Consider the following 14157-nt stretch of genomic DNA (forward strand, 5'->3'; position numbering starts at 1 on the left):
TGGCCTTTGGCCTCATCAAGCAAGCTCCTATGTTCTTACTCACATGCACTGATATGTAATGTCCAGGCAACTAGTGGACAAAATTTTAACCTTGCCAAATAATTATGCCATTGTGGTCACTTGTCTAGGATATGGATACCAGTTCCTTCAAACAATTTGCTTCTCTCAGAAAAGGAGTTTCTTAGCATCGTCACAAATGGCACCAAGAACAATTAAGTGCAGGTATCTGTAGAAAGTGTTCTCAAAAGGGCAAGAGCAGGGAGCATAGCCGTGGGCAGAGTAAACATCTGGAACATTCCTGCATTGTACTTTCCTGTTGGCAGCATATCTCAAGTTCCATTGGCATGGTAGACATTCATCAAAATAATATAAATAACCCCTCAACTAGCTAGCTCATATACAAAGAAACTACAGTCATACCTCGGGTTGAATACGCTTCAAGTTGAGTGCATTCGAGTTGTGCTCTGTGGCAACCCGGAAATAATGGAACGCATTACTTCTGGGTTTCACCGTTTGCGCAGATGCTCAAAATGACATCACACGCATGCACAGAAGTGGCGAAAAGCGACACGCGCGTGCACAGACGTGCCATCGCTAGTTACGTTTGCTTCTAGATGCGAAAGGGGCTCTGGAACGGATCCTGTTCGTATCTAGAGGTACCACTGTACTGACCTGCCTCATTGCTCATGACATTACAATAAAATCACCTTTGACCAAAGTGGACAGGAAGGGCCTTTCTTTCAGTAATCCTCGAATGCATTTGCAGCTCCACCGCACAAATAGCAACGCAAAACCAAAACTCAAATCCTTTTCCCACTTAAGGACAATTTCCTAGAATTCAGGTGGATGGGTGCAGAAAGGAGCTGTGTGTGACTCATACTGTTGCGAACGGGGAAGAGGAATGAGGATGTCTAAGGAAGACGGGGATATTCAACACGGACATGTTGAATGGGATGTTCACTCAGTATGCTAATTAGCCGATTTAAATATGCGCTGTCTTCTGCCGCGGCCGAGTCCTCTCTCCTTTTATTCCTGAGCCCGCCCGGGATTCAGGTGGGAGGCTACAAAAGCAGGTAATATGATCTCAAACCGCCGTCTCCCACTCCGAGTGCTCCCGAAGAGAAGCGATCGGCACCTCTGAGTAAAGCCAGGCTGGAGTGGCGCGGACGGAGAGCTTTGGGAGCATTTGGGATTTGAACTCAACAGGTAGGCGATCGCGAAAGCGGGATAGGTTTCGAGGAGCATAAAGACACAGAGATCTGCGAGTTTAAGGACATGGATGAAGCTGCCAGTTCTTCCGGGGGGAGGCGGAGGGAGGGAGGGAAAATTACTGGAGCCCACACCCTATGGCACCTTCGTGACCCGAGCAACGTGCCTTCTCCGCTTACGCTTTCTGTATTTCTACGTTGGTCTTGATCTTCCGCAATATCGGCTGTTAGATCTGCCCCTCAACTTGTTACGATGGTTTGGGGCTGGCGGGGGAGGGGGGCTTCACTTTCATTAGTTTAAAGAAGCAGGAAGTGGCGGCGGGTGCCATCAATCGCAGCGCGCCATGAACTTGAAGTTTGCGCACAGTTTTGCTCGAGAATACCTTCAACCCAAGATTCCCAGGGCGCTGTATTCTGCTTATGTACTCATAACAAAAGTCAAAAGCCTAAAAACTGTGTGTCCACAACAGAGGCAGCCGGCCATTTGAACATCGAAGGGGAAGTGGGGTGGAATTCGAGGTGCGCTTCTGGGAAGAGAGGGCTGCTGGAGTTGGTATCGGGTGCGCCACAGTCATTGTTTTTTTGAAAGCAGCTCAGTTTCGTCCGGCTAAACTGCCCCCCCCCCCCCAGATGCTGAGCAAGAGCTATTGTGCCTACTGGCAAGGAGCCAAAGAACAGCGCGACTAACCTGGCCAGTCCAAGCGGGGGTTTTCTGGCGCAGGAGGGGGAAAAAATTGCATTTCTGGAGCAGGAGAATTTTTTTTTTTTTTTTTTTTTTTTTTTGCATTTCTGGAGCAAGAGCCCTTCAAGTCCATAAGGGGCGTTTCAGTCACATGGTACCACAAAGCCTAGTTTTGAAGGGAGAGAAGTAGCGTGGGGAGGGGGGATCTTACTGTTTGAACAAACTCTTGATCATGCCCAGAAGGAGCTCTGTGAACCCTGGTCAATATCATAGTAAAAGCACATGTCTAGTTTCTGTCATGCTGAAGCTCCGTGTAATCAGTTTGGAATGTTGTCCTTGACAAGATTCTACATGTGGGGGGAATGTGCTGGTGATCGAAAGGATGCACGGACACATGAAGTGGGACCTAACTTATGTTATCATGTGTGTTTTTTCCCTGATGCTGAAATTGTTGGTTTCAATTGCTGAGAACAATCCATGTAATTATTATTACGCAACCAAGATGAGGTACATGCTAGACTGGTTTTATGGGAGGCCTGCAGCCTAATCTAAAGCAACTTTCATCTAAATGTCTTGTAGCGACTTGTGAATGATGTTCACTGCAGCCAATAAGTCAATTTTTTTTGAAGTCTGCCTGCAATTTATCCATTAACAATTTTAAAAATATTATTAATTTGGTAACTTTTTTTTTAATTACAGGTACCGGGTTATGTTCTTTTTTTACATTTTGCTCCTTCAGCTGGTGCTAACATTGCTTGCATTTCCTCACTGCTCAAGACAACTGAAGGAATCGGATGCAGTGAAAGAAGGTAACTTTATGCATAAGCTATAGCTTCTAAGCACAGCTGAGATTCTCTTCCCAATCCAAAATTATAATTTGTTCACTAAAGCTTTACTCTTCCTTCATTAAAAAGGGTCTAATTGCGCGTACGGGTGGAGGAGGGGAATCATCCAGATACTATTGTCAAGATAGTTCAAGAAGTAAGTCATTCCTGTGGGCTGTATGAAATCAAAAGAATTTATTGCAACAATCAATAGTCATAGAACAACAATCTTAAATACACATTGTTCTGGGTTTTAAACTGCACCCCACCCAGGCAATTGCCCCATACTAACATGTTTTGTTGGAAACCATAGGCCAGAATTGCTTCTGGTTGGCCCCATGCAGCCAGCAATATGGCCACACCTGGTGATTTGCCAGATCACCCCGAACTGCAACGCAAGCTGAATCTGGAATTCCCCAAGCCCATCCTTATTCAGTGGCTATACCAAGCACCTGCCAAACTTCAACAGCCATAGTGACAAGTATCTTTCTATTTATCTACCACATATTCCACAAATAGATTTCTGCTCAATGTAGTTCATAGAAAAGCAAGACCTCTGTGGTGCAATGGGTTGGTGCAGTGGTGTCCAAACTTTTTTCAAAGAGGGCCAGATTTGATGAAGTGAAGGGCCATGAGGGCCAACCAACCAAAGTTGTTGACCTTTTTTAGGATTGAGGTTGTTGAGCTTTTTTTAGGATTTTACCCCAGGAAATAAACTGTCACAGGGGCCAGATATTAAACCGACCAGCGGGCCCCTGAAACGGACTTTGGACATGCTTGGTTGGTGCATCTGTTAACCAGGGATGGCTGCGGGTAGGGGGTTGGGTCCCTTCCAACTCTACAATCCTATGATTCTAGAACAGTCTAAATACAATAGTACAGTAGTAATAATAATAATAATAATAATAATAATAATAATAATAATAATAAATATTGAAAGTAAGATGAGCAATTTGACAATTAACAGCTCATTTAAAATACACCAAAAAAATAGTAAGTGTACCGTGTTCAAATAAGCTAGCTAACAATGTCCAACACTTCCACAACCCCCGATAGCCCCAAACTAATGGCATTAGTGCCAAGCAACCCACCCCCATGAACGTCCGTATGCATAAGACCAGAAACAGAGTAGTTCCCTTATGAAGGCTCAAGGGCTAAGGGATGGAACAATGCAGGTGGGATTATCCACTCCCAAGGGCACAGGGTCTCCATGCTCTTGCTTTCTTCCCCTTGCTTGCTCCCACAGAATTCATGATGAGTTATGCTATATTTTATTTTGTTTTGCAGAAAAATGTCCTCCGGAGGATTCACTGCAATTCTACCATGGTCAATTAGAAATATATCACTTTTAAATTAATGGATTTCATCTGGCTATATATATTCGTGTGTGCTTTTACCACCTAAACATACATTTATAAGTATTAGTAACCATGGAAGAATTACAGGGAAACGTCATTTTATGAAGTCATTTTCCTGTTAAAGTTGTTCGTATTCAACCTGCCCTCAGGCTCCTCTCAAGTTCCCCACATTGTTTCAACTTAACTTGACACATTTCAGTCCCACCTCACCTGGAAAGGTTTACTCCCTTTGACACGTACCTCTGTTCTGGCTTCTAAAGGCTGTTTATAACTTCTTCATCCTGAACACCTCTAATATGGCTCAAAGTGACATCACTGTCATAGTTTCATAAGTAACTTGTGTATATTATCTGGGGCTGAACAATGATTGTGGCTCTCAAAAGTTCTTCTTCAGGTTTTTCTTAGGCTACTGGCTAAAGATTTCTGTTTTGAAATATAATCCACTGTTGTTAAGACAACAAGCCTGCAACTTAGGCAAGGGTTACATTCCAGGGATTGCACCTAGAACCAAAATCACATATAGTCAATACACATTGGGTTCAATGGTAAGTGGGATTGCCAAAGTCCTTTTTCCCAGGCGCCCGCCCTCTTTTTACTTTTATTTTTAATTGTTTGCCGAACGTATGAATCTGAATGTGCACAAGTTAAATGTGTGCATGTTGCAAACTTAAAGGTGAAGGGACCACTGACCATTAGGTCCAGTCGTGGCCGACTCTGGGGTTACGGCATTCTTCTCGCTTTATTGGCCAAGGGAGCCGGCGTACAGCTTCTGGGTCATGTGGCCAGCATGACTAAGCCGCTTCTGGCGAACCAGAGCAGCACACGGAAACGCCGTTTACCTTCCCACCTATTTATCTACTTGCACTTTGACGTGCTTTCAAACTGCTAGGTTGGCAGGAGCAGGGACCGAGCGACGGGAGCTCACCCTGTCACAGGGATTTGAACCGCCGACCTTCTGATCGGCAAGTCCTAGGCTCTGTGGTTTAACCCACAGCACCACCCGCGTCCCTCTTCTTTCCTGTCATGTGCTCCGCAGATTAAAGTATTTTGTTAGTGGAGTTCCTTTTTCAGAAACTAGGGATATACAACAATTTGTGGGACTCTGCTGGTTCCCTTGAGAAAAACCATGAGAGTAGTTTCAATTTTACTGACATCTGTGGAAGATTGTCTTTGTATCTACCATGGCATGATTTATACCACCCACAACACTTTTCCGTTATTAAATAGTAAGGTTCTAGGGCGATTGCAATTGATGCAATCCTTCGAAAAGATACTGAAAGAGACCACAGGTTTTCTAAAAGCACCCAATAATAACACATTTTGGAGTGGGCCGGTTTTTTCACTTTGCAGCCACCCACTTTGGACAAGAAGATGGATGTGGTTTTGGGGTGTCAGTATAAACAAGTTTTTTACTCAGTGGCCCCCACAGAATCCCTGAAGCAGTAGCACCTGACACAACCTCACAGCATCAGCACTGGGGATGAAACTTCACAGTTAGATACAGGAGTGAATTCAGTCTAGTCTTGACATAAACAGGATTAGATAGAAGCATTACTGAGATAACTGAGAGTCAGATTACAGGGCAAGGGGCAGGTAACCAGGAATCTGGGGCAAATAGAAAATAGAACAGGAGAAGAAGAGGTGGTTGAATTGAATACCAGCAGCCTCTTCCTGCTTGCTTCTGCAAGAGTTTCAGTGAGGCCAGAGCCTACAAAGCTAGGGCAACCATCATGGTCACATCATCAAAGGTTCTGTCACCTCGGACTCAGCTATACAGCTGCAAATAAAACGTTTAAAATGTGTTGTAAAGTGCAGTATACAAATGTGACACTAGATGGTAACAGCTATGCCAAATTCAATGTATTTTTCAAAATGTTATTTTTAAAAAAGTATTTTCACAGCGTTTTTTTGTATGTGTGTAGATTCCACCCTAGAGGCTCACCCACTAAAGCTGACTAGTGGATGCCATTAACCAAACATAGCCTTGGGAAACCCTGTGTTTGATTTGAGCCCAGCCATTATTTCCTTGAGTAGATTATGTGCAAGTGCTTTATATAGCTCCAGTTCGCTGCAGTATGGCATTCAGCATTGGATAACCTTTTCACCTATAAAGGCTAAACCATGAGTAGGCAAACTAAGGCCCGGGGGCCAGATCCGACCCAATTGCCTTCTAAATCCAGCAGACGGTCTGGGAATCAGCGTGTTTTTACATGAGTAGAATGTGTCTTTTTATTTAAAATGCATCTCTGGGTTATTTGTGGAGCATAGGAATTCGTTCATTCCCCTCCCCCCAAAAAAATACAGTCCAGCCCCCCCTCACAAGGTCTGAGGGACAGTGAAGCGGCCCCCTGCTGAAAAAGTTTGCTGACCCCTAGACTAAACCATAATGACAAAATGACAAAAGGGGTTCCATTTTTAAGGCCTATGTAATACTCAAATATGATCTACTGCTGTTTTCGCAATAATATGAAGTAAGTAATGTGTGAGCCACTGGGATCACGCAGCCTCCTAGTGTGACTTGAGCAAACATAGGTGGTTAGAAAATGTGGTTGTGAAATATTTTGAATCAGCTCTGCTGATTCATATGTGACTTTTTCCATGTGACTATAATCAAGGGACTCTACTTGGTGTGTCTTTAAAACATCTGTGAATGGAAATTTTCCACTAGTGTGTTTGCATTCCAGTGCATTTTCTTAAAGGCCATGTTTATATATTTAATATAAATGTTGCTTTAATTATTTTTTCAGTGTTCATCTCAACAGAGGAAGCCAATTTATTCATTGGACGACACCTTCTATACAACAGATTTGACTTTGAACTAGTAACCCCAGGGAATCTTGAAAGGGAATGCAATGAAGAATACTGCAATTTCGAGGAAGCAAGAGAAATTTTTGGAGACCAAGAAAAAACAGTAATTGCTTTACTTTTGGTGGCCTATAAAGGAGATATTTCTAAGGTCAATGCTTAGGACTACATCATGTGTACATATTTATCATTTGAGAAATGGCACAGAACCCATTGTGCTTATGGGTAAAATTGTATTTTTTATTATTATTATTTTTTACTGCTCCTAGGATTGAAAGGGTTGTGCCTCTCAAACTAGCCCAGGTCTAGTCTTTCTGAACCGTTGTCTGAGCCATTATGCAGAGGGGGAAAGTAATCAGCCTTCTCCAATTGGTTGCTTTGGATTCCAACTCCCTGAATCCCTGACCACAGGCTACGGATCAGCAAACTTTTTCATTAGGGGGCCGGTCCACTGTCCCTCAGACCTTGTGGGGGGTCAGACTATTTTTTTTGGGGGGGGGAATTGAACGAATTCCTGTGCCCCACAAATAACACAGAGATGCATTTTAAATAAAAGGACACATTCTACTCATGTAAAAACACGCTGATTCCCAGACCGTCCGCACACCAGATTTAGAAGGCAATTGGGCTGGATCTGGCCTCCGGGCCTTAGTTTGCCTCAGTATGCCATAGGCCATACTGGCTGAGGCTAATTGAGAGTTGTAGTTGAAAATGTCTGACGGGCAACAGGTTGAGGAGGGCTGAGATAGCTAGCTCATTAACTTCGTAGAAGAATTTACAAGTGAATCCATTTCCCTCACTGTTTGGTGCTGTAGTCACACTAGGCTATCACACTAGGTACACTCCTATCTCCACAAAATGGATGGGGGCAGCCTTGGGATTAGCCATGCTGTTATTAACTTTTTTGGTAAATGGGGCAGGAGAATCATCAAGGAAATGTTTCTAACGTAGTAGAGTTTCTTGACGTGCGCAGTGTGGAGAAGCTTTTCCATATGTGCATAGTTTTTTTCTTTAAATACAGTGGTGCCTCGCAAGACGAAAAGAATCCGTTCTGTGATTCTCTTCGTCTAGCGGTTTTTTCGTCTTGCGAAGCAAGCCCATTGACAGATTAGCGGATTAGTGCTATTAGCGGCTTTTAGCTGCTTATCAGCTGATTGGATCAGCTGATAAGCGGCTTAGCGGCTTAGAAAAAGGGGGGAGGGGAAAAAACCCGCAGGAACTCGCAAGACATTGTCGTCTTGCGAAGCAAGCCCATAGGAAATTCGTCTAGCGAAGCACCTCCAAAATGGAAAACTCTTTCGTCTAGCGAGTTTCCCGTCTTGCGAGGCATTCGTCTTGCGGGGCACCACTGTAATAATAATAATAATTGAAGGCAAGTTCCATGGTGGCTCGTCTTGTCTTGCCACCAAAGGCAAAATGGGAAACTATGTACTTGCTGTGCTGCCGCTCTGCCCCCACCCTGCCACCGCTACCAGGGAAGCTGAAAAGTGCCACCCTGGCAGGCTCACCCCACTACCAGCAAAGAAGCAGCACTGTTTTCCAGTGAGATTTTCCAAGATCTCAATGGAAACCAACACCACTTCTCCCCCAGAGACAGAGGAGGGTGGAGCACCTATGGGTGCTGCTTCTTATGATGCCTGAGATGGCTATTTTAAACCTCCTCATAGGCAGGCCAACATGTACTGTTACTAGTTATCATTTAAATCCACTAGTTTGCAGCAGAACTGTAAGTTTTAGGTTAATACGGCATACACAAGCTACATTTAAATCACATTTTTTATCCCAGGAATCCTGCGGACTATAGTTTATACCACACAGCAACCCTTCTGCTGGGAAAGCTCAGACAGTAGAGCAGGAGATTTTTAATTTCAGGGTCATGGGTTTGAGCCCTACATTGGGCAAGGATTCCTGCACTGCGGGGGTTGGACTAGATGACCATCAGAGTCCCTTCCAACTCTACAATTCTACGATTCTATGAATTCTCAGCACCTGCAGTTCCAATTATTCTTTGCACATGATGCACTTTAAATGTATGGCGTGTATGCACTATAAACTGCTTTTTCTTTACCAATATAATATTTTAAGGTTCAGGCTTGATTTGTGACAAAACAGCAAGCATTATTCTTTCACAGGGAAAAACGTGTCTTTTTTAAGTTCACAAGAAGGAGAGGGAGGGAAAATCTCCCTCTCTGTGGTTTACCATGGGGCCAATTAAGTTTTGCGTATTTGAGCTTCTGATTTGGGGGTAAATTATATGCCATCTTTTATGTGCTCTTTGGCCTTAATTGTGGTGAATGTTCCTATGGTAAGAGTGTACGCATTGCTTTATTTTGCATCAGACATTGGTCACTCATTATTCTTATATTTTTAGAAATTGCTGTTTCTGAGTTGCAGAGTAGCTCTGAGTTAGTTGTCCATATTAGCACGTCAAAGCTTGGGAGCACCAATAGGCTTAAGGACAGCCTGTCAAAACTGGAAGCTGTGCCCCAGAAGCAAAACAGTATTCATAAAGCAGAGGTTCTACTATAAAAATCTAAAAATAAACATATTGTGTGCATGCACTGTAAATGTATACATGTCTCATCAAATGGGAACTTGCTGCTGCATGATGTACTTAGGCTTCAGTCTTTTGAAGGGAGTCCTTTTAAATCCATGTGACATGCAGCTGAATATGCTAGTCACGGGGTGGGGGTGGGAATCCGCCTCAGACAGTTGTAGCAAACATGCTTAAGAATCATATTCTAGTAAGTATTCACTTATACCAGCATGAGTTATCAATAACTAGAAGTTGCAGTATAAGCCAATTACCAGCGGGGCTAATGAAGTGTTTTATTTCCGTCTTGCATTATGCACAGCTTGTTGCCTTTCTCTCAGTCCAATTTATATATACTGATAATTAATATTGGTATTAAGGCAGGTCTTAAAACTTCCTTAACCAAATCCCACCCAGAGTTAATCAGTACGACTCTTGTAACTTCAACCAAAGTTAAATTCTTAACTGTTTTTTGGGGGCGGGGGCAGTTTTTGTTTTTAATTGCTGCTAGAGATTTTACCTCAATTACATTGTTTTTCTTTACTATCTCAGATATTATTTTGGGAGAAATATACCATGGAGGGTCGTGGCAGATATCAAGGTAAGCCAAAATCACAGGTCTTCGTGGTTTCTATTTTTGTTTTATATTGCAGATACTTTTAACCCACCATCCAAACCCACACTCACCTCTGCCTGGCAGAGCAGCACTATCACAACCACAGTACCACCACTTCTGCTGGCCACAAGGAAAAATGCCTTCTTGCTATGACATCCCCTAGGTCTATTGCCATCACATAATGGCAGCAGAGCTGGCTCAAGGTTGAGTGGATCCTTTGCTGGCCCAGTTCCACCCTCCCCCAACCCTGAAATGCCCCACTTCAGGGAGTCCTGCTGACTCCTGCCAGTGGAGCCTATGCCCACCTGCCATTTACATTGGGGCATTCCTTGTTGGTGTAACTGGGCAGGGCTGGGTGGAGAGACACCTCTGCTTCATCCCAACCTCCTCCAGTGTCATGGACTAGTTGGGCGCACAGGAATGGTGGGAAGAAGGTTCAGAGCCCAAAAAGTAGTGGTAGGATGGAGAAGAGGGAGAAGACACGGGTGAGGTGGTGTCGGAAGCAGAAGATGTAACAGGGCTTAGTGAGCTGGGGGAGTCTGTGGCAGAGAGAAGTCTTGATCTAATTCTGATCAGAGGCAGAAGCTGAAGCAGGAGAGGAGGGAGGCCAAGAGGCAGGGATTATTCCGGTTGTTAAAGAGGCATCGGTGTCTGCCCCTCCTGTTGTAACAAGCATCTTTCTCTCCCCTGGTCTTCCAGAACCAGGAGGCATGTAAAGGGTGAAGATAGCTTCTCACAACCAGTGTCTTACATTGCTTGGGAAAGACCCTGGAGAGGAGGGGACTTAGGCAGCTATGGGGAGGCAGAATAATTTAGGAATAGTTTCAAGACACTTTTTTTTTTTTGCGGCATAGTGTGACCTAGGGTAGATCAAGAATATACTCAGTAATTCTGATTTCTGTACAGAAGAGCAAGCAATGCGGAAGATTGATGTTATGGGACTTTTGACTGGCTTGGTCGCAATTGGAGTACTGTTGATCATAACTGGGTTACTTATTTATTTTCTCTGCCAAAAGAAGTGCAAACAAAGACATCTACCACGGTAAGAAAATAAGTTTTGTAATTTCCAATACTTTGTTCAGTGTATTCAAGTTTGACATGGAAGTTTCTGTACCCCCTCCCAAAAAAATTATGGGTGAGGTATATATGTGTGCTGTATGTTTACTGCATTTTGTCCCATTTGGGTTTGTGCTGTGCAGATATTTATCTGAAGCATTTGTACCCTGCTGTTAGCCAAAAAAGCTCCCAGAGCGGCTTACACACAATAAAAACAAGGCAGTCTCTACTTGGGAGACTTACAAACTCAAAACATACAAGGGAAAGAATGAACAGCTGGCGCAGCTCAGGGACAGGCAGTTCATGAAGGAGCCCTGCTTCCTATTTCTCCCACTGAGGCAGTATGATGGAATGGCTGCCCACAGATGACAACTGAGGGGAGATGAGGCCTGATGGAGCTGTCCTGTCACAGCAGATTCAATGGAGTGAGCTCTGCTTCCCAGCTCTCCCACTGCTGGAATGGCTGCCCCCAGGAGACAGCCTTGCTGTCACCTGTCCCAAGGTGATATGCCTTGGGACTTAAGAGAAAAAAATGGGAATAGGGTATGACTTACCAAATAATCTATGGATTTCTACTTGGACAGTTGAATCCTTCAGAACTAACAGATTTTTAAAAATAATCCTGCTGTATCCTAATATATGGAGATTTGGATGGAAGTAAGGTATATGAAATTGTTATGACCATGGAAGAGCATGAAGATCAGTGGGCAAAGCTAATTGCTGAGGTTTGTGGGAAAGATAAAGGCAAAATCTGGAGCCAGGAACAATGACAGGGAATAACAAAGAGAAACAGCCTTATACTGATTCATACCATTGATTCATCTAGCTCAGAATACTGACTGCCAACAGCTCTCCAGAGCTCCTGACAAATTGTCCCTCAGTGCAATTGTTACGAATTGTGATGCGGGAAGGTGACAGTGTTGGCATCTGTGACATCAGCACACACAGCCCCGTCCTACATTTGTCCATGACATATGTACTCTTTTAATTCTTCAGAGGTGATGTGCCCTTGTCCAGTGCTGATCCATATGCTTTAGTAAAATGGGGTTAGGGAACTATACCAGCACAAGTGGATACTGTACTCCCATTCTATGCCACCTTGTTCTCTGAGCGGCAAACACTAGCCACTGAAAACACTGTACTCCCAAGAAAGTGTAGTTCAGGTTCTTCTCTCAAATGAAGTTTTGGACTCTTGTACTTAATCACCACTCTGCCATTCTTAAAAGTTTTGCTTTTATTTTAGGGATAGAAGCTACAGGAGGCGTAACTCTTCCATCATCTTTCAAAGACACGAAGAGATTTCCTTAAACCCTCTCTCTCCATGCACAGAACACAGTGGGTTGCCAACTTATGAACAAGCAGTGGCACTAAGCGGCAATTGTGAAGTTCCACCGCCACCATATCCAGGCCCTTCAAGAGGGCTTAGGGCATTCAAGAAGTCTCTCTCTCTTCCTGTTTAATTAAGAAACGGGGGGGCTTGTAGAATGCTTGAGAATTAACTTGGAGAGAAGAAGCTGTCTAGCTGAAATGCTGCAGCATTGTGCTTACTTCAGGAGTCTTTCACAGGGTGAAAGGGATACAGCTCTTCAGTGTGCCTGAGAGGAAGTGAAGTGTGTCAGGTGAACAAGGAATGCACCCTTAAGCAATGTGCTGATGGCTAAGGATGAACGACTCCTTTTGTTATGCTTCATTTTAGGTGCTAAGAACTGTAGTGAACTCCTCTGATGCATTCTGAGCCAATTGGTGCAATCAGTGCATTGATTTGCCAGCCTTTCTGTCTCTCACCAACTTAGCACTTTCGTTATCAATTTTTTTTAAAGCTGCATTTTTTAAATTAAAAAAAAACACCAATTCAGATTGGTAATAAAGTGGGAATGATAATATGAATAAGCACAGGATCCTTGCTTTGAACTAGTTTTAACCACAATAAAAGGAAGAGCTAGTAACATAATATAAATGGAATGTTTCTCTAACTCTGAACAACTTAAACTGTGTTTTTTAAACTAGCAATAACAGATCTTTAATTGAATGGTGCTTCCTCCTCATTTGCCTCTCAGTGCGCATTAAATCATGAATCTTCGTGCATCCGATGAAATAGGCCTCAAGTATTACCCCAAGTTACAGGTACATGAGGGGGGAAGGAAGAAGAATGGAAGCTGAGAGAAAACATGCTATTAGCAGTGGCCATTCACAACACAGTCCTGGTATTGGTTAGCTAATTAACATGAGGCGGATTTATTAAAACTTACATTGAAGCCACTGAATTAACTGTAGATTTGCATACAGTTTATAAGTGCAGGTATATTTGTTGCAGAATACTTACACAAGTATCTTCTCTATTTCTGGGAGCAATTTTAACCAAAGGAGCTAAGCCGCTAAGGGAAACGTGAAATAGCTACTGCCATGGGGTGAGGAACAGTGCATGTCCTGTTTTCAGAAAAGAAGCATGTACAATATTCTGTTCGAGCGTTTGATTTCTCCACCTACATTCCAAAGAAGAAATAGTTCACACCCACCCCCTGGAAACTATGAACTTTGGGGACATTTTACACATTACCCACAACAACAAACCGGAGGCTCTCCAGCATGTACACTCTGCAAGCAGAAACAGCTAATCTTGGCTTCCTGGATGAGACACGTGTATGACACTTCTCACGTCGACAGCTTTAAACATTGACAGTTTTGTAAACTGGTAGGCATACAAGCTAAAACAGTGCACGAGGGAGGGGGGGAAATCTGAGGAAGGAGTGTCCGCGTGGCTCCAGAACTTCTAGCTCAGTCACGGAAAACCATTTTCACTTGCACACAAAAAGATGGCAAAGCATTCCCCACCGCACGGCGGCCAACACGGGTCCTTACTGCAGCCCATCCGAAGTATGCAATCCCCAGTCGCCATACCAGGCTTCGGCTACCCCGAAGCTTGTCCGTATTTAGGGCTCCTCGGTTATTGCCCGCATTCTGACGCGCAGCCTTTCCCGGTTCCGTTCTGTAGGCCAAGCACACTCCTTCCTCCCTTCCTTCTCCCGCCGCCGCTACGATTACGGATCCTCGGCGGCGGCAGCAGCAGCAGCTGCT

The 14157-nt window shown here is 43.8% G+C and overlaps 2 protein-coding genes and 1 long non-coding RNA gene across 4 annotated transcripts in view; 1 reads left to right on the forward strand and 2 right to left on the reverse strand.

The window, feature by feature from the left end:
• CCDC73 (coiled-coil domain containing 73) overlaps positions 1-10162 on the reverse strand; it is a 247719-nt gene extending 237557 nt beyond the window's left edge. Inside the window, exon 1 of the mRNA XM_083462970.1 lies at positions 10098-10162. The gene's annotated coding sequence lies outside the window, so the exon portion shown is untranslated. The remainder of the gene's footprint in view (positions 1-10097) is intronic.
• Positions 917-13808, forward strand: PRRG4 (proline rich and Gla domain 4). Of its 2 annotated transcripts, none has more exons than XM_083465788.1 (6): positions 917-1206; positions 2590-2699; positions 6820-7028; positions 9963-10011; positions 10933-11068; positions 12326-13808. In XM_083465788.1, the coding sequence occupies exons 2-6, from the start codon at positions 2600-2602 to the stop codon at positions 12540-12542; spliced, it is 711 nt and encodes a 236-aa protein (XP_083321914.1). In that variant the 5' UTR covers positions 917-1206; positions 2590-2599; the 3' UTR covers positions 12543-13808. The 2 variants fall into 2 exon arrangements, with proteins under 2 accessions (XP_083321914.1, XP_083321915.1); XM_083465789.1 differs by having other exon boundaries at positions 922-1206; positions 6820-6983.
• On the reverse strand, positions 11196-12319 carry LOC310689243. Its single transcript, XR_014517418.1, has 2 exons — positions 12017-12319; positions 11196-11958 (listed from the first exon to the last, which is right to left on the reverse strand). It is a non-coding gene; the product is annotated as an uncharacterized lncRNA (long non-coding RNA).
• Positions 13809-14157: the final 349 nt, after the last annotated feature.

The sequence above is a fragment of the Podarcis liolepis genome, assembly GCF_965112155.1.
Source record: "Podarcis liolepis genome assembly, chromosome: 1".
Lineage (NCBI taxonomy): Eukaryota > Metazoa > Chordata > Lepidosauria > Squamata > Lacertidae > Podarcis > Podarcis liolepis.

What these genes read in the sequence shown, in the direction of transcription:
- PRRG4 (XM_083465788.1), top strand. Translation starts at nt 2,600, where the DNA reads ATGTTCTTTTTTTACATTTTGCTCCTTCAGCTGGTGCTAACATTGCTT. An exon ending in ATAAAGGAGATATTTCTAAG is followed by an intron (nt 7,029 to 9,962) that starts GTCAATGCTTAG and finishes TTACTATCTCAG; the next exon opens with ATATTATTTTGGGAGAAATA. An exon ending in AAACAAAGACATCTACCACG is followed by an intron (nt 11,069 to 12,325) that starts GTAAGAAAATAA and finishes CTTTTATTTTAG; the next exon opens with GGATAGAAGCTACAGGAGGC.